Raw genomic sequence first — 20,694 nt, forward strand, 5'->3', positions numbered from 1 at the left:
ACCCCCAAAGGTAACTTCATCAACACCAGAGACAAATCTATCTTAGGTGCTCTATTTATATTTCTGACTCACTGCCACAAAGATTTATTCTGCACTCCTGTCAATCCATCTCTCTAATGGGCAATGGCATCCTTTTTAGTTTGGATGGCTGGTGTGTGAGTGTGTGCGTGTCTCAGTGTGTACACGCACATTTTTTAGCACCAGGTTCTTTTTTTTTGTCAGATGAGCACACACACACACACACACACACACACACACACACACACAAAAACCAAGTACCTCGAAGTCACAGAGCCCGTCTCATCTCTAAAGAGAGTCATCTTTAGATAGAGACCTTAGATGTCGTGTAATTAAGATGATAAAAAAAAAGCTGTTTGCACTTCCATGGGTTATTAATGTGGTTTAATGATGCCGAGATCAACTATAAGATGTCTGCTTGTTATGGGGTTAATCTCCTAAGTCTTGCAAAAGCTATAAAGATAAACATCTTTACACAGAAATGGGCTCATGAGACTCCCCAGAGAGCAGCATCCCAACTTCAGAAGAAAGTTTGAAGAACCAAAAATAAAACTGCAGAGCAGGATAGCATGGTCATTTTGCAAAATCTTAAAACAAACGCTACCCAACCTAAGAGCTGCTTATAAAGAAGATGATTTGTTTTCGATTTTAGATCCTGTGGAATACAGCATCCCGCATGAAACAAAGTCAAGCCACATAAAGCTCACGTGAAGACGTTGTAACTGGTTATGAAACAGACTGATATTAATGTTGATGCCTCGGTGGGACATATAAAAGTAAACAAGACCATCCGAATGAAGACTTACTGTCTTTATAGAGTTCTTTTTTTAGCAGCCAAGATTCAGTGAGTGATATATTTGACCATTTAATGGCAGCACAAGTGAATAATTGAAATAAAATAACAACACTTTTACATATGTACAGGACAAAATCAGCAAAGACATGGGACTGCTTTGACTGCTTTGTCCCCTGGGGTTACCAAAATTGACATAAAAGTCTCTTTCACATATTAGATCCTGAACATCTCCAGAACTTTTCTATCATCCTTCTTCTTAACTCTCAGATTTTTGTATTTGCTCTACTATGTTTAGCTTGTCAATGTGTGCACACGTTGCATGACATCATCACCACTTCTTTTACCAAATATGCCCTGCTGCATTCTCACATAAGCTCACCCTGACTTTTCTTTTGGATAGATTTTAGCCTTTTATAGTTAGGACAGCTGAAGAAAGACAGGAAATCTGTGGAGTTTAGAGTTGGGGAAGGCAGGGGGTCGAACCAGCAACTCCTACAACGTGTAGCCTCAGTAGGCCACAAAGTGCTTTAGGGTGACTGGCACTCCAACTCACCTGACTTCAGATGACATTTTACTAGGAAGCAGGCAGGAGAATTCTGGATGTTGTTGGTTAAAATTCTGGCAGTTTGCATTCACACATGCAGCACACCCAGAAAATGCTGGCTGGAAGTTTTGTGTGTATGTGAATACAGGTAAAGTTAGAGTTTGCTGGAACTTTAACAGAAAATGTTTGATTATTTGTAGTTTGTAATCATAGTCAGTCTAAACAGACAGAGGATTTTAGATAGCAATACATTAAGACCATGAGTTAAAACCATAGACTGTATAAATAATAGACGTAGTATCAGTGATGTCACCCATCTGTTCCTGAGCGCTGTTTTGAAGCCAATCGACGGCAGCAGCCTCAATGGAAATGTTGAACTCAGTATGACGTAATGGGGCGTAGTTTGAGCCTCTAAGCCAGCAGCTATGTGTTCCCGACCGGGAGTCAAGTCAGTCATGTCCTTATTTGGGCAAAAACTCGTAATCTTAATATCTTCTGAATGTGGCGTTAGAAAAAAATTCACCCCCCGTTCAGTGTGTGCCGATAGAGAAATGAGCTACGTAGGGACAAGACATTTTTTGAACCAGGCTGTAAACATGTTTATTAATGCTGCAAAGGTCCTCTTTTTCCCATTCATGTCTATGTGGTTTCTGGTGTTTCTGCAGCCAGCCTCAAGCGGATTCTCGATGAATTGCAGTTTATATCACTTACGCATGTTCATAGTTTGAGACCAGAGGTTACCGCTTGGTTCAAACAGCAGTTTTGAGTTTTTTACAGAGCACAAGAGAGCTTGCATTAACACAGAGCTATACTTTCTCTATACTTCCTATTTCAAAAAGCTCAATGCTTATGTTTTGGTTTCTTTATTTGGTGTGTTTTCAAAGGATTTCAGCAGCCCAAGGGTCAGATAATTATTTACTATCTTTAGGGAAGCTTAAAATCTTAACATAAGACTCACTAAAACTGAAGGGAAAAAGTTTTCGTCTGAGACACAAAGATATGAGAAGTTGTTTGTGTTCACTGAAGGTCACTGTTCTAATCTCTAAATTCACACTTTTAATCGCTTCTGAGTTCCTCAAATGGATCTGTTTATGAGCACTAACCTGGGGTTCACTGGAGTGTATGGGTGGTAGAGCTCCTCCTAATACATCCAATGTGTAAATGTCATGCCTGCTGATGACTTTATCATGAAGGCTCTGATCATTACACTGTCATTAGTTAGCAGACATGGCTGCACCTCGTTAATGTACACAAGCAATCTGAGGAGCGGCAGATAATGTTGTGTGGTGGTGGTGTTTAATGAGGGTCCATATTTGCATACTGGCCTCCACCCCCACTTGCATTCCCAGCCCAGTCTCATTTATAAAAATAAATCACATTAGAACATCACCAGCTAATAAAGTCGACTCCGGCCCACATCCCACGTCCCTCTGATAGCCAAGTCTCAGTGCAGGAAATACACAAAGCAGTCTCTCAGGATTAGAGAAAACCTATTATAGAAAATCCTCCTATGGCACCGGAACATTCTTCATATTAACGGTGTGCAGCTCAAGTAAATTATGCCAGTTGTTATGCACGCTACAATCAAACACTTTATCAAGGAATCTCCTCTGGAAGTAAATGTTGAAAGTCGGCCTATCAAGTAATGCAACCACTTAGAGGAGTCAGATTGAATTACATTTCCCGTCACTGGAAATAGACATAAAATAATAGTGCGTTTGATTTTGAAGTAGTTTGTAATCTTGATTGCACATAATTGTACAGGATACCACCTGAGGCGAGCTACTTTCACCGCCATTTCTGCATTATTGAAAAGCTTTGATTCAGTGAAGAAAAGATTAGGCTTTGATTATGAAACGAATGCAATTAATAGCAACACTTGCATTTTGAAGTCAAACAGCTAAGCTTGTTTTTTCCCCGTGTCGTGCAGACTTTGTGCATCACTATGCATACAAGAGCAGTCAAGAGCTACACCCTTGTAAGAGTGTTTTGTCTTGTGTCCGTGTGTCTGTCCAGGTGTGCACACGTTTGTGCCCCCAAGTCAAAGCCCGCTAAATAAACAGTGTGTTTCCTGATGCCTAACGGTGTGCACGGCCCATGCACCGCTGATGTCAATCCACCCAGGACTACCAGTGGCCCCCACTCGGCTCACTTACTTACTTACTCTTTGGCTCACTCCATCCTTCCTTCATGCTCAAATTGACACTTGGTGCAGAGGCAGGCAGACAGGGGGCCTCTCCGCCCCGCGCCTCCAGAGATGTGGCCCAGCTGTCAGCCGTCTAATCCAGTCCAACCTCCCCCTGAGCCAGGCAGGAACTCCAGGCTGTTCCCCCCCCTTCCTCATCCTCACACCCAGAGGCACGACAAATAGCTCAGCCCCTCGTCAACACTACAAGCGGCAGGCTGGGAGGGGGGCACTTTGCTAGTCAAATCAGTCTTGACCATTCATCAAAAATCAAGTGCAGCTATGGGACAGCATGCCAATTAAGCCTGGTGATTGCAAATGAAAAACAACAGGTTCTGCAATGTATGGAATCTTATGTCAAATGTCGAATATACTGAGGGATATCTTGACAAGAAACTGTAGTTAGTAATAAAATATTTTACATTTAATGATATGGTTTTTATTTAGTTTTGTTTTAAACTCACCAGACTATTTAATTATTTCTGTTCCAGTCGGCCCTCAAATCTTAACAAAAACTTCTCATCTCATTTTTCATTTTAGGTGTTGCTGTTGGCATTGTTACTATGGAAACAACCGTACAGAGACAATGGCATAATGGCAACTTTAGATACAGCAGTGCAAACATGATTGAGACTCTATCCAACACTGCAGTCTTTGAAAAATATAGTAATTTGTCATGACTTTAAAAAACATGTATCTATGTAAATATATGTATTACATTCATAGACAATTTGATAGAAATAAGGACAGAACTTTAAAAACACACATTTGCTCTTTTTCTGGTCGCCGATTGCTCCTGGCACTTTTGTGGGCATGTGTGTGTTTTCAGGAGTGTGTCTGTACCTCTTCGTGTGGCTCCCCATGGCATTCCCAATATCAGTATTCCTGTAGATGTGTTTGATGTGTTTGAAGCCACGTAGCATACCTTGGAACATGACAGTAAACATGGCAGAGGCTCTCCCTCAGTGGAGCAGTGATGCACGTCACCCCTCAGAAGTGTGTGACGGGTGTACAAACCAAACCCACCGGGCCACATGCTCTCCTGGGATTCTCCTCCCCCTTTCGATGCTGTGCTGACTGGCTGCATGTTGCTCGCTGTTCAGAATAATTCCAACCCCAGCTGAAGAAAACAAAAGAGCGAACTCAAACAGAAGACAAACAAAGAGGAGGAATGCAAAACGTGGACTTATGTGACAAGTTATGGAACCCACTTAACTGGTAATCTGACCCAGGAGCAGTAGATGCCATGATACATCCTGATCTGATGTTTTCCCTGTGCTTCATCCCTGGAAAAATCACTAGTGTATGTTTCCTGCATGCATCCCGAGGGAAATTAAGAGGCACAGTATGTATCTCAAGAGGATTCCCCCCCAAGAATGAGAATAAAGCAAGCAGCATGAAAGAGTAGTGTTGGTGTGAGGGAGTTATTGGTCTGGCAAAGGGATTGCCAACACATCAAAATAGCATGGGTGTTGAACAAGACAGAAACGTGCACCATTTACACCTGCCAGAGAAAGAGAGAGCACCATCCTGACATGGAACATTTCCATAGCCACATGCACGCACACACCCCATGTTGTGAAGTGTACGAGTTGACGCGTCATGTCAGGCTGAATTCCATGAAGTGACATGTACAACATTTTCACATGACAGAGGTGCTTTGAGTGTTGTTTTTTGGGTTGGTGAGATATCATTTGTATACAGTAGCAGTTTTGTAATGTCACACTGGTAAAGCTTTGAAAAGAGACTCCTGTGATCCCGGACTGAAAAATCCAAGTGCATCAACAGTGTGGCAAAATAGGCATTAGTGTAGTATTGTTCAATGTGTTTGACATTGGATACCAACAGTGTCAATTGCAATGTCATAGGCCAATGAGAGTTCATCACTGCCTCATCTGGGACAAGCTACAGCAGTAGACATGCAGCATTGAGAGGTAAATATCAGATTACAACTTTTTAGAGGACTAAATACATAAAAAAATAAAGTAAAGTTAAAAGCGACTTTGAGTATCAAGAAAAGCGCTATATAAATCCTTTTAATTATTATACTTTATTATTAAAAGCCCTCTGAGGAGTTTTCAGCTGATTATGAAGCAAACTGAAACTGATACTTTTGATTCCATATAACCTACCAGAGCAAACAAGACTAAAATTACCAAGACTCACATGGGTTGTTTTTAATGTCTGAAACTGCTGCTGGACAGTAGGTGCTAGAGAGTCATTAAATGCACAATATCAAAACAGCCTTTATTTATTTATTTATTTACTAAACTTTTTCAACAACAAAGATTCACATGTGTTATGTTTGACTGTTACAAGAAAACAGGATGAGGTTATATTTTTATTAACCTTATATCATAAAATAGTGCTTACACATGAACAGGAAAATTCAGCAAAGAGAAAAGAGGCATGGCTTTGTCCACAGGGAGCACCAAAATGGACAAAAACCCAAAGTTCCTAATGTCTACTTTTCAGCTTTCAACTTTACAGTTTCACTTAAAGGGCTGAAAGGAGCAGGATGTTGACACTTGTCTTGTGCTCTCCTGTAAGATAACTTTGAAAAACAAAACAGAGACGTTTGTGTCACTTTTTGGTTTCATGATGGTGGCCTTTCCAAAGAGTATTGTCACTGCTCAGTGCCAAATTTCAGTTAATGCAATTAAATCATTTTTTATAAATGTTATTAACATTTATAAAGAGTTAGGTTGCTGTACCATTGTTGAAAAGGATCACAATCCCACAGCAACCTGTTTCACAAAACAAGCAAGGCTGTCTTTTTTTATCACTTTATTAGCTGGTGCAAATTAACACATTAAACCAGTGGTCCCCAAACTACGGCCTGCGGGCCGGATACGGCCCGCGGGCCGGATACGGCCCCCTGCACAACAGCCTACCAGAGACGGTTATTTGGTTATTATTTATTTCACAAATAGTGTTATTTATTTCCTGACTTTTTTCTGTGAAGATCCCAGAGAGGGTTATTTGGTTATTATTTATTTCATTAATAGTGTTATTTTTTATTTCCTGACTTTTTTTTCTGTGAAGATCCCGGAAAGGGTTATTAATATTTGGTTATGTGTGGCTTTCTGGAAAACAATAAATGTTTTACGTTTAGGCACCCCTGCGATCGTCACACTTTTTCTGTTACAAACTGACCCCGGCCCCCATCAGAGAAGGGAAAAGTTATGTGGCCCTCACAGGAAAAAGTTTGGGGACCCCTGCACTAAACCTACTGTGAGGATTTTTTCCCTGGTCATGGAACATACTGAAATAAACATTGAGGTCTCTGTATGATCTACCAAAACACCAATGGGAGATTGATTAGTTCTATTTGGATGATTTATATGCCTTTCAACCCTGCCAGGGAGTGTCCAATGAGGCGATAATTTCTGTATCAGAAATGTATTGTGAGTAGTGCGTTAAACATTTAAAATAAAGAGCGATGACATTTTTATCAGCAAACACAACACACACAAGTATGAACCAAGGCCCCTGTTTGTCCACAACGTGTAAGAACTACATACTTGTGTGTTAGAGTGTCGGCTTCACTCTGCAATACTCGACTTAGACGCTAATTGGCAGAGTCATTTCTGTGTTAGTCACATCGTCAGTTTCTGGTCCTGCTATATTCTCTGATTGTTTGTGCATAGGAAAAAAATGACTGAAACAATTAGTTAAATGTGGGGGTTGGAGCTGATACACACTGATCACACTGCAATTATTGCATAAAATAAAAAGAACAAGACATCAGAGGATATGTAATGTACAGTCAGTGCATGACAATGCTGGAAATGCTGAAATTGCACATAATACATGTTTGAGGAGGTGCCCGTCAGGCCACGTACATAAGCTTTTGCGTAAGTACAGGGCTACGTGAATCTACAACATTTGCCAATGCCTAGATTTGTCACAGAAATATAAATCAGTCTTAAGATATTAGTGATGGTTCTGCTTGCCTGTGAATCTCCCTGAAAGAAAAGCTTTCATTACAAATTAAAACTAACCCTAACATATTATTAACTTTGAAGATGAATAAATGTTGTTTTAATAGGAAGTTTTTCAAAATTACTGTTACCTGGAAAACTTTTCATGTTACTAAATCATAAGTGGTTTACTTCATCATCCAAAAGAAATCTTGTCTTTTTTTGTTAAGCTTCTCATTTTTTTTTAAAGAAACCATCAACAAATCAAACAAAACTTTATTTTTCAACCATTGTTAATCCACAATCCAGATCTGTCTCAGTTATTCTTGCTGGAGCAGCTGTCATGTCTGTGCACTGCGTTGTGCAGAGATTAGTGACCATCATCAACATGAAAAAAATCAAGGTATTTTTGGTGCAACTTGTGACTGTTGTGACAATATTTTTCTCAGTGAGGGGAAATTACAGGCAGAACGAAGACATTAGAATGTCGCATTGATTTGGGAAACAGCTAGACACATCTTTGTTTTGATTGTTTACTTCTTCACTGATTTTTTAATATTTCAACTTTCACAGACTCCCCTGGAAAAAAGTGATCGCAACAAAGAAGGCAATGCATGGTGACAGAGAAGGGACAGAGAGGAGGTGTTAGAGTAGGGCAGTTCATTGAGGTCAGGATGACAGTAAAGAACAGATGAGATGGGGCGGCTGAGGAGTGTTTTGTAGGTGGGATGTTGTAGGAGGGGTGGGGGGTAGAGGGGTTGTGGAGGGGAGAGGAGAGGAGGGAAACTAGGCCAGTGTCCAGACTCAGAGCACCAAAGGCCCCGCATCCCTGGATGCCCTGTGTCAGCCCTCTGACAGGAGAGATGGGACTCTAACACAGAGTTTTTCACCACCAGACGCTCCCCATCTCCTCTGAAGAATACCCCCCTACACCCCCAACCCCCTCTCCTCCTCCTCAACGCACTCACCAGTCAGAGTTTGAGGAGAGAAATGCACTCGTTACAATAAGGAGGGCACATGGCATGGGACCTCAGGCTTTGAGTGCCGCCTCCTCCACACTCTCAGTAGAATTGGGATCTTTCCTGCCAGAGCTGTGCATTTCTAAACTTGACGTGCAGTAAATAGAATTTTTGAGCTATCCTCACACTGCTGGGGTGCATGACCACACAATATGTGTCTCTGCTTGTTGGCTATATCAAAATTAACAACTGTATTGCACATGAACACTCGATGTGTGTTCACACATGAACACGCATGATAGCTGAATTTGAATATTCCTCTTCATCCCTGCAGTCTATTCTGCTCCGTTCTACCCCACAGATAAAGCAGACTTATTGTCAGGCTTAATCAGGTGGTCTGTTACCTTGGCAATTAAAGCCTTGTTAGGGATATAAAACCTTGAGACTCAAATGGAGAGTCCCTGGTGAGTCAAACCACTGAGCAAATCCTTAAACCAAACAACCTTCCAGTGGGAACACTTCTTCTCCGAGGATAGATGTTTAATTATCTCTGCTTGTTTGGGGGGGAAAGGAAGGAAAAACTGTTTCACTCCCTCTTGTTTGTCTTAAAAGCTCATGAGTATTTATTGGAATTAATTTAGGTAGCAATCAGTGTGCTATGTTTGATCATCACATGCTTTGACCTAAGAAATAGTGAAGACAAGGAAACAGTTGCGGGGAAGGTGTCAGTGCGTATTGTTGTATTCAAGTGAAAACAAAGAACCAAAGTACAAAGATAAATTCATGGTATTATATCAACCGTGTTTAATGTTCTTAATCTACTAATGAATTAATCTTTAAATATTGCAGCTAAGTATAATCCATTTATCATTTATTCCCAATTGATCCAAAACACCTATTCCAATGTTAGCTCTCCTAAACTAGGCCAACTATTTTCCCCAAAGAATATTCTTTTTTGGAAAATAATGCTACTTATCTGAGCAATATGGAGCGATAATTTATCATTATTTAATGATCTTCACCAGACAGAGCATCACACATGGTGCAGTCAGCAACAACAGCTGTGCAGGATCTTGATGGGCCCTCTCAGAGACTCAACTTCTCTGCGTGATAAGTCCCAGGTATGCCTTTGACCCCTTCTTTTGTGTCCAGCATGACTTTTTCTCTCTGAAAGGCTGCTCCATACCTCTCCGGGTCTCCTTTCATCCCACTCTTTGTCTGTTTCTCCTTACCTCTCTGACACACTCCTCTAAATGGGCCTGGCATGCATCCCACTGTCTAACGAAGGTATGTGTGTGTGGGCGGTGTTTAGGGAGGTGAGACCTTCTCTGGGACACACTAATCAGCTCCAAACCAAGGCCCAGGCAGGGAGGCACTGGACAGGTGAATGGAACCACTCGCTACACCCCCTGGTTGCTCCTCGGTGTGAGGGTCACATCCGCTCCATCCTTTATAGCTCAGTCACTCCTTCATCCTGGTGTCCCCAATAACCAGGCTTTCATCCCTGGTCGCTGGTCCCTTCCTGGGGGCCTCCAAGGGGGGAAACAGAGCAGCTGCTCCACCAAGGGAGCCTCCTGAATGTGGCGTCTGTCAGCCCCGTGTGTGTTAACCTTTTCTTTTAATTAACACCGTCCCAACTCCCAACTCCCGCCACTGTGGTCCGGAGAGAGGTTCTCGGGGCTTATGCAACTGTCAGGGAAGTGGGGGAGTCATCAGGGAGCATAAAGGTGGTGGGCGGGTGGGAGCGATGAAGGTGAGAAGGGTGAGGAGGGTGAGGAGGAGGAGGCGGTAGGATGAATAATGCGCACATGGCCTGGGATTGAGGGTTCTTCTAATCCTTCAGAGCCTTTCTTATCCACATGCCTTCACAGAGGTACAACACACAAGTCATTCTACACAGCTGCCTATTTTCCAGGGACGACCCTCAAGTAATTGGACATGCTGATGAGAAGATGGCTGCTCTTAATTTGCACTGGAGGTCGTTATACTGATAGAGAGTCAGAATTGGAGCTGTAGTCACAAACTTTACTTTTATTTAAATTTGTAAAGACATACAGATGCCTGATTGACAGTGGTAAGAGTTTGGTTACAAGGTCGCAATATACTCTACATTTACACAATACATTTTCAACTTTTAAAATTATCTGCAGCTGCAGGAGGAGGGGTGAGGAGGATATTAAACACGGGGTACACCTATGATTCCCATCCCCAAGAAAAGTTGTGTGACAAGGAGTAATTTTAAGCTATTTGTCCAAATATGATGACTAGCAACTAAATGGCCTTTGATGTATGAGGGAGTTGTAAAAAAGAACATGGTAACAATTTTATCTAGCATGTTATGCTTCTACAAAAGTGATAAGGACTGGCTGAGAATGTGGTTTTCACATGTACTTAATCGTTGTGAAGGCCTCATTGGTCATGGTCAAAATGTAACACAAACAACAGATTAACTCAAAATAACTTTTAATCACATAAAACAAAATCCTACAAATACTGATGTCAACAACAAAACAAATAACCGATGAGTGTTTAAAATGTTAACAAAATGTGCCTTAGTCAGTAAGAAAGCATGATCGGAAACGAGAGCAATCCATTTATTTTTTGTTTGTTTTATTCATGTAACTAATTGCCGTGAGAGGGAGTGGCAAAGCATTGCGCTCCTTTCTCAGTTATTTTTCGTGATGAAAAGACTTTTCAGAAATACAAAATTAAATTAATTTAGAGAGACTTTGAACTGACTTTTAATTTTGTATTTTTGAAAAATAACCCTAACCCAACCCTAACCCTAACCTAAATCAGGGGCATCAAACGTGTGACCTGCAGGCCAAAACCGGCCCACCAGAGGTTCCAATGCAAAGTGACAAAATGACAGAGAAGACATTAACTGCAATTTTTCAATAAAAGTAACTACTATTTCAGATTTGTCCTCTGGGGGCCGCATAAAATCATAGTGCTGACGGTGCTACGCAACTTTTTTTCTCAAAGTGAGAAAACAGATTACTTGCTGTTTGCATAATCCAGTTGAGATTCATAAAGACTTTTTAGAGCACTATAAGATGATCCACTAACTACTAACACCAGCCCTACACCCCACCAGCAAGCAAACTGTTCATGCTGGAGCTGAGGGGTCCAAAATAGTCAACTTTACCTTGTTCATTATTATAATCTATCTGTTCCACTATGAGACTCATCATTTCGAAAAATATAACAGCTGTTTTTGTAAAAATATAGTTCATTAAATGTGAACATTTTCAGAATGTACTCGCACAGAAACAAAGGGAACAATTTAGAGTTGTTGTTATTTATAGGTTATTATGTTCTGATTTTACTGGTCTGGCCCACTTCAGATCAACTTGGACTGTAGGTGGCCCCTGAACTGAGTTTGACGCCCCTGTGTTAAATACATCATCAAGTTTGTAATTTACGGGATGACGTTGAAGTAGCGTGAAGCCGTTGGAGATAGTGACGCAATGTTTTGGCTCTAGGCCTTTGTGCAATATGATTGGTTGCTTTGTGTCTCTGTAAATTCGCGCAGTTTAACTGCAAACTTAAAATAGTTTGTCTACAGTTTCTGGTTCAACAGTGAACACGTGTTTCAAACTAACACGATGAAATGCAGTCACTTTCTACTGAAGTTCTCAAGCTTATTATGGACCGTGTTACTATTGGAGAGTTGGACATGTCTGTTGCAAGGACTGCTAATGCAATAGGGAACATTTTGACAAGCATGAAGGGAATCGAAGAAGCAAGGATTTATGGGACTGTCGAAATAACCTGCTTGTGAAGGTAAGCTAGTTTCTTATACTCCCAGTGAACTTTTATGTCATATGCTGAAGCTCTAATGCTGGCTTATGTTAGCTATAGCCAGTAGCTAGAGATGGGAGTTATGGCTCTTTCAAATGAACCGGATCATGAGGAGCGGTTCCTTTCAAAGAGCCGTTCAAAAGACTGGCTCTTTGGCTCATTGTTGTATTTATTTATTTTATAGAAGTCAACCAGGGGTAACTCCTTTTTATCAAGGAAACAATCACTGGTAGCAGATATAAGAGTTGGATCAGAATAATTCAAACTTACACATCCCACCAATATATATATACTCTATTGGTGGGAATTATTCTGAAATATTGATTATAATTTAATTTGGCATTGTAAACATTCCATAAGATGGTGCCATATCCCCATGCTTTGACAGTGAGATCACTATTTTGAATTTTCCCCCACCTGAAAAACTTTGTGGCACTATAAAAACTATGCAGACTACAGATAACTTCCATGCAAAACAACTTTACTGGAACATTTTCCACACAAGAACATATATATGTATATAAAAGATATAAATACAACTAGAATAAACTTTACTTTACAAACAGGAGCTCAACTCCTTGACTCAGTTCCACATTAAAACAATGTAAACAATAACAAAATGTAGACGATAAGTGTGAACTAAATTAAAGATATCCCTAATCAACCATCCATAATATCTCCTCCTTCCTGATACAGCAGTAAATAAATGTCTTCACTCCAGTCGGCGGCGCTGACTAATCTCCCCTGAGTTAGCTGCGATAGGCTCGTTCACATGCATGGAGCATGCTGTGGACAACTCGTACTCGGAGATGGCATTGGTCGTTCATGTGAAGGCAGCATGAAAACTCAGACTCATGGGGCACACAGGTGACACGTGAAGGCAGCGTGGGCAAGCTGCATATAAAAACGTCTCTCCAACTGCGAATCGGTTCTTATCGTTCACTTAAAAGAGCCATTCGAAAGACAGACTCGTTCGCGAACGTCACATCTCTAGTGTTAGCAAACATGTTTAATGTACTGCCAGTAAGCTAAGATGAACCTGCAGCTCTGTTTCAACTCTGCTCAGCACCACAGTGGTTTCTGCTCACGTGCTCAGTACTTTTTATATCCATATAAGCTTTGTGGTGGCCATTTGGATTATCACAGTGAATATGATAAATGAATCTTCTTAATCTGTAGTCAAATGTTGGCTATTGGATATGACATTTTAATATCCCTTTGTCTATATCTAATATCTCCTTCAATCTCAAATCCCTGCTTTAGCATTTACTCAAAAGCACTTGTTACTTTCTTACTTAGCTTTATCCATGCTCTTTAGCCATACCGCTTGTTAAGTATGAACAATATGCTTGACTAAGCTGTTCAGGTCAGTGTGAGATCCATTGAGCCTGGTAATCTGACACTGGTGCCATTATTCTGGTTTATAGTATGTCATTTTCTGTATGAGAAGGAGCTCTGTAGCAGACTTGCATGCTGCAGCTTGGTCAGGTACCAGTATGTAGAGAGTTGCATGGACTTGATCTTGTCTAACAGGGAAGATCTTCTAATGAGAGAGTGGTAATGAGCACAAAAAAACCCCAATCTAATTTCTGGGGAAAAAAAGGGAAGTGTTGAAAGGTTTGCTGTCTTTTCCTTTCATCTTTTGAAGCTGGGCCAAGTGAAAAATGCCCATCTTTTCACCAGGACATGTTATGTTCGTCTTGGCTAACGGTAATGCCCCCAGGGGATCCTCTTTCCTGGCATGTTCATAGTGGTCACCATTTGCTGGAGACGGGCTGTGGAGGTCAAAGCCATTTCAGAAGGACATAAAACCCCTAAAATGATTTTTGATCACACTATGAAAGTGTCCCATTGTGGTTAAATGGTACTCTTCATGCCAGTAACACATCTTTGTAGAGGTTATTGCCATGACAATTAAGTTAAAGTTGTTCTAAGAGACTGTCTATGGAATTGTAGTGATCCAGACTGACTTCAGATGTTTTAGTCTGTCTAGGAATTTAAACATGGTACAAATAATGTCAAATGGATCTCAGTGGCCTAGGTGATAATATTGTCACTATAAAAAACATGATAACACTCTACAGATAGTCATGATGTTGCAAGGAAAGGCGACATGACTCTAACATCTTGTGACCTCAGTTTTATGATGGAGTAAGTAAGGGAGAAACTGCCAGGACCTTCTCCTCGAGAAGACCCAGAGCAAGGGCACTGTCTCCCCAGCCCCATAGATCAGCCAGCCCTGAATGTCAAATCGCACAGCAGCCGCTGCAGTGCCAGGAGTCCCCCTCTTGCTCCCTCTCTGGCCCGTGATCTGCTGTCTGGTGACACCACTGCGCTAATGACCTGGTTTGGGAGTTGCTCCATGGGGCTCCTTGGCTTGGGAAGATGGAAGTTGTGGATATCCAGCTGGAAGGTCACCATTGATGAGGACCACTCACTCTGCATTCTCTTTACTTTGTTGACACCCCTCGGTTGTAAAGAATGTTAAGACATGGAGGCTGTCACTGACTCTTTATCTTAACAGGTGTGACTATTTACTGAGCGACAAATCAGGATTATTTTTTTCGTGACTTCCACATTGTTTGGTAATTATATGCAATAGTTCTTGGTAGAGAAAAACACGGATGTGAGCAGCATATATATGATGAGTTCATGCTCCAGTGTTTAATTGCACAACAATTTGGATAACAGTGAAGTTGGAAAGCAGCACTCATCCTCGCTTGCCAACTCTGAAGCCCTCTGATTGTTAGTTCTCTGTGCTGTTTTTGTTCTTTTTTTTAATCAGTTTACTGCGGAAGTATGTCTCAGAGAGGGCAATGTTTTCAGTCACTTTTTTTTCCCTCAGCCTCAGGAGTTTGGCTTGTTGGAGCAGAGTTAAAGTCCCAGGGGAGCGCTCCTCTGGTGATGGGGGCACTGCTTCGACCTCACTCCTGCCCGGTGTGGGTGGCATCCAACCAGGGAGACACACAATGGAGAGCGAGACTGAAGATGGTGATGCTTCTAGTGGACTCTCCCAGGACTCAGCCTTATTCTCAGGGTCATGCATTCCAGCAATCTCTGTAATTATAAGCAAGTAAGAAAAAAGTTGAATCTTCTGCCTTTCTCAAAATGAACGTGCCCTGCTCCTCAAGGGAAACATTCACATCTCTGAGTTCTAGTAGTTGGATGGGTTTTAATGAGGCAAGTCAAGAGTGTGTGCGTGTGTGCGTGGTTGGTGTACATGCATGTCTGTGTATCTGCCCTCCTCTAACGAGCGTAATTGACCGACTCTGCTTTTAAGCCTCCGTTTTTCACCATTTGCGAGAGTATTCTGCTAAATAGCCTTCAGTGATTATTATTTCTTCAGGAGACACTTCATTGGGATTAAAACTTTGTCTGAGTTTTAAAGTTCAGTTACTGCTTGTTTTTATTTTTTATTTTTTATTTTTTGGACAATGTGCAGTTGGTGCCAAATGGACAGAGGGTGAGCGGGGCCACAGGTCAGCTAGAACTGCCGAAGGGTCCCACCACCTGAGGGTGAAGGATTCCACTGGGGAGCATTTCACCCCACTGAGAGGCAGAGTGAAATCTCTGATGCCGTGGCACACACACTTGCTGTGGCGTCTCGTTGTCTAACTGAAAGCTATGGGTGGTAAAAAAAAAAATCACCACATAACTGCTCAGTTTTACTCCAAATACTGTGGTGGGTTTAGGTGATCTGAAAACAGACTGTGCCTTTGAGCGTTTGGTAGAGTTTCAAAGGATTGCAGTGTGTGTGTAGCACTTTTGAAGGACAACACAATTAGAGATTCAAATTAATCAGTGATGTGACTGACTAAAAATGACGATGCATCATGAATGCATGCCTTTATTTTGCAGTATCATGTCGGTACAAGACATTTCCTGGCTGGCATTGTTTTTTTTTACAACAAACTTGTCACGTTTTTTATTTATGTTTGTTTGATTCCCTATTCCCCTCACGCTCAGAGGTGAGACTTGAAACAAGAACATTTTTGTTGGTTTTCATTGTGCCTATTTGCTACCCCAAATTTATATTTGATTCTCCTTTCCATATTTATAAAGTCATCCCTGAGGGACGAGCCGTGTCAGACAGTTTTCGGAGCGACATTTGTCACATGAGGTTTCTTCCACTTGAAGGAAAAAACAACAACTTCAGAGCAGGAGTGTACTGTAACACAGAGACTGAACTGTGTGAGCACTGAGCCAAGTCAAGCCTTTTCCCAGTTACTTTGTCGCTAATGAAAGTAGCAAAGAGCCCTGGAGGACTGAAGAGCACTGTTTGTTTGTATTTTGAGAGAGCATCCGAGAGGTGCAAGTGGGGGGAGGCAAGGTGGTAAAACTTTGGGAGAGCCGCCTGACAGAGCGCCGAGACAGAGAGGGGGAACTTTGGAGCATTGTTAAGATTGAAGTTTTTAAGGCAGCTGAGACCTCCTGACAGATTCCAAGCACCTACAAATAGACGTTTCATATGTGCGTGTTTACCAACTTTACTGTAGTTTGCGAGGGCTTTGAATTTACCAAAGCACATCACGTCAATCTGTGTCAGACTTTGTTTTATTGATCTTCTGCACACGTTTTATGGCAGTGTGTGGGTGGGGAAATTATTTGAAAAAGCAAAGGCTGCAGATGAAAATTACAAGATTCAAATTGAGCAAACAAAATGAAAGCCTTGGCATCATATGTAGGTCAGAAGTCCCAGCTATTATGTTAATGCCTCACATATACGAGGCATTAAGCAATTATAGACTATAGGTTAAACATGCAATATTACAGGCCTCTTCAAAATAAGAGATTAATAATGACAGCAAATAAATATTTCTTCTGTAGCTCTAAATGTTCCATTACATTTGCATTACTATGTGAGATGTGATTACTTTCGATGTGCGTAACACTATATGGCCTCATTATGAACTCCAAAGTAAAGAGTGGATATACCCCATAGAATAAGAGCAGCCTTATTATGTACTCACATCATTAACTTTTATAGTAATAGTTAACTTTTATAGCGAATTTCCTGCACCAAAGTTTGATTCCGCTACAGTAAAGGCTATCAAAGGTTGTTGTTAATTTTCTTCCTCGACTCCAGCACGTATTTGGGAGTTGCCCTATCGACTGTTTCTGTCCCTCCCTAGGTGTGCAGCGAAAAAAAAAAACCTTGGTTTCCTCTTCCATCCGTGTCTGTGGATAAGTCAGGATAGAAATGCATTGAAAGTGAGAAAAGGCAGTTTGCGTGACTGTGATTTTTAGATGGGGCCCCTGGCAGAGGCTACCTCCAGGCTGCTGAAGGGGCAGAGAGCAGAGTGAGAAGCCCACCGCAGGACTCCTCTCTGGATCTCATTTTCACATAGCAAGGGGAGTAAGGGGGCCTGGACGTACACATGTTGGGGAGTGTAGTCCAGTGCACTGGACTAAAAAGAAAAGGAAAGATAGAAAAGAAAGAGGTTGTGCTTTTACACAATTATAGCTCTTCCAATTATATAACTTAAAAGTCTGCAGGCTAAAATGATTTAAGTGTATTTATTCCTGACATTGTTTGTAGAGAAAATATGGAAAAAGAAGTAAAAGAAAATAAAAATAAAACAAAATCTATGCTATAATAAAGAGGAGCAGGACACGGATCAACCAAAAGCATTTAAAAACTTTTATTTCTTCAATTCTGAGAAAATGCATTTCTTTGTAAAAAGCATTCACATTAAAAAATAAAATAACCATTTAAATACTAATAATCAAATCCATAGTGGAAAAAAAGATGATGATAAAAAGACAAACTCCATGTGATCTTCCTAAATTTCTATGCATGCCTTTACATGTCATATATATGTCAACAGCTTAAGAGAAAATGTCTCTCTGCATAACCGTTTCTACCAGAAGGGGGACCAGTCCGTCTGCCGTAGACGGAGAGTGGCCGACGGCGAGCTGAGGCAGAGGAGACGCCAGGGTGAGCAAGCCGACTTTGGGTTTAGAGTTCGACTCCGGATCCGGGGACCAGCCGATCCAGCACTCCGCATCTTGCCATGATCCCTAGGATTTTAATCATGCCTCTCTGTCTGTGTGTGAGTGCAGGCAGGCTGACAATGATTTCCTCAGTGATTACGTACAGAGCGAGTCCCTGCGGGGTAGGGGCCCCCTCTGGAGCCATCCTGATGGCTTTGGGGGCCTTGCTTCCATTTTCCATTATTATGTGGACTACCGGAGCGACAGCGCAGTCCAAGACCTTGCAGGTTTGTGATGAGGAGGGAGCTTCCATCTTCTCTCTGCTTCTTCATCCTCTTTTAAGGGCAATTTAGACGTAGACTTAGATCAGATTCCGAACCTAATTCATGATTAGTTGACTGGAGTGAGAAAAGGAAGAGTCTGGAATAGTTTTGATGCAGTTAGGTGGATATGAAGTGAAAAGTGTGTTTATCATTTTTCCTCCTTTTTTTGGTTTTGTTGCATTTTTTTGCACACTCACGGGAGGCGTTTTGCTGATGTCTTTCTCACGCGGATGCATTTGAGATGAGAGGCGAAAGGCAAATATTGCGCTTTTATTTCTAAACGAACATCATGCCTGCACGCGTGTGTGTTTTCACGGAGAATGGAAGCGCATGACGGGATTACTATATTCTCACACTTTTCCCGATACCGGGCTCAACTAAATAGAGTCTCCAATACTGATCGGACTGATTGGATTTTATAACATCCACCTACTCATCACAAAATAACAGCAAACTCGTGTTTAGTGCGCGCGACAAACGGGCTAAGTTGCATCTTTCTGTAATGCTAAAAAGGCAGCCGCGATTTTGGATAGTGAAATTTAGAGAGACTATACCCCGTTTACACTCTCCCGTCTTGCACAAATTACCCGACAGAAACTGAGCAACTTCAGCGTTTTTTCTGTAGGATGTCGCGCCGCAAGCAAGCTAAACCAAGATCACTGAAAGGTAAGTGATAAGCCTGTGTTTGCTTGCTCTCAGAACATTTTCATTTTTTAACGTGATGACAAGTCTAGACGAGCTTTGAGTGAACTTATGGCTCTCAGAAATGTTACTGTCTCCCCCTTTTTTTTTTACGCATTTCCAAGTGTTCTTCCTGTTTTGCTGCGCATGAAATCGACAGCATAGCTTATTACGTGCTGTGGCATCGGGGAAAAGCTGGTCGGCATCGGTTCCGACTGCATTGTAATGCTAGTTAAAGTGCAGGGGCAGGGCATGGGCAATTTGGAGAGCAACAGTGCAGTGCGTCGCTGGCTCAACATCTGGATGTGTTAAAAGACGCTCCTGGTCGGAACTTAAGCCGTCTGATGGAATGGGGCGCAGAGTCACGTGACCCTCCCCGTCTGTGAAACTAAGGAGGAAACATTTTATATGTTTGGGGAAAGGGAGGGCTGCGATGTGTGTTTGCATGTCTGTGTATAACAGTTAAAAGAGGACTTGGAGGTGAGCATAGTGTTGAATGCTAATTTGTCATGTTTATCAAAAAGTTATAAACATCTGGATTTGTCAGTCCGGTTTGCTTTAAGCGTGGGAGTCACCAAACTTTTTACATTATTTGACTTCAAATTAATTCTCAGAGCAGCATACGCAGCAGCTTATGTTTGGATCTTGTGTTGTTTTTATTTCTTTGCTACTTTTCCCCCCTCTTCTTTTCCAACAGTGGGGCTGGTCGTAATTTGATCGTGCATTTGTGTCTAAGTCTGACATGTGTGTGAGAGGGTGAGTGAGGGCGAGAGAGTGAGAAATAGAGACAGAGCAACATGCTTGAACACACACGTGCAGTGCACACACACACACACACACACACAGGCACATATTCACACTCTACTTTTCTCTGTAGCATTTTGGTGGGGGAGCCGCTGGGTTTTCGGAGGTTGAGCTCCAGTTCATCTGGCAGGCATTGTATTTTGCTCAGCAAATAATTGTCCACAATTTCACATTCCCAGCTTGTGGTCTGTGGACCCCTTTCTCCCTCTCCCCTTTCCTTCTCGGAAGTCTTCATCTCAAAGGAAGATTGCATGGTCTGCGGTAGTACATTCATGCAGCCACCATTTTAAATCAATACCCAGGAGAGGGTGGAAATGTGAGTGCATGCACATCTTAAAATTGTCACATTCTGTTTCCAGACCTGTTTTGCTCTATTCATATTAAACAGCTCTATACTTAGATTTCCTATTTTCTCAGATTGGCATTGACTGTTTTTTTCTTTTCTGTTAGTTGATATGACATGTTCTATTCTCAAAAGACACAGCACTTATATATAATCGTCCCCTGCCTGCATGCCTACATGCTACAAGTGTGTTTGCTTGTGTGTGTGTGTGTGTGAGAGTGTGAGTGTGTGTGTGTGTGCGCGTGTGCATTCAGAGGAACATCTGTCAAGATTTGTATACATCTAAGTGTATGACAGAGTGAGCTCGAGAGTCAGCAAATAAGTATGCAAATGAAGCCAGAGTGATGACATTGTTTGTTTTGTTATTGTCACCAAAATTT

General features: G+C 41.6%; 1 protein-coding gene across 16 annotated transcripts in view; it reads left to right on the forward strand.

Annotated features, from left to right (window-relative positions):
* Positions 1 to 11,893: 11,893 nt before the first annotated feature.
* Positions 11,894 to 20,694, forward strand: part of LOC117826867 (zinc finger protein 521) — a 97,356-nt gene continuing 88,555 nt past the window's right edge. For 3 of the 16 annotated variants that reach the window (XM_034703251.1, XM_034703252.1, XM_034703257.1), the window contains exons 1-3: positions 11,894 to 12,211; positions 15,075 to 15,302; positions 18,098 to 18,167. In XM_034703251.1, coding sequence (XP_034559142.1) covers positions 15,270 to 15,302; positions 18,098 to 18,167 — 103 coding nt within the window. In that variant the 5' untranslated portion in view covers positions 11,894 to 12,211; positions 15,075 to 15,269. Of the gene's footprint in view, positions 12,212 to 15,074; positions 15,303 to 18,097; positions 19,153 to 20,694 lie in introns of those variants that run through there. The other 13 variants (XM_034703253.1, XM_034703256.1, XM_034703266.1 and 10 more) reach the window with 10 other exon arrangements.

Source organism: Notolabrus celidotus, chromosome 15 (assembly GCF_009762535.1).
Source record: "Notolabrus celidotus isolate fNotCel1 chromosome 15, fNotCel1.pri, whole genome shotgun sequence".
Taxonomy (NCBI): domain Eukaryota; kingdom Metazoa; phylum Chordata; class Actinopteri; order Labriformes; family Labridae; genus Notolabrus; species Notolabrus celidotus.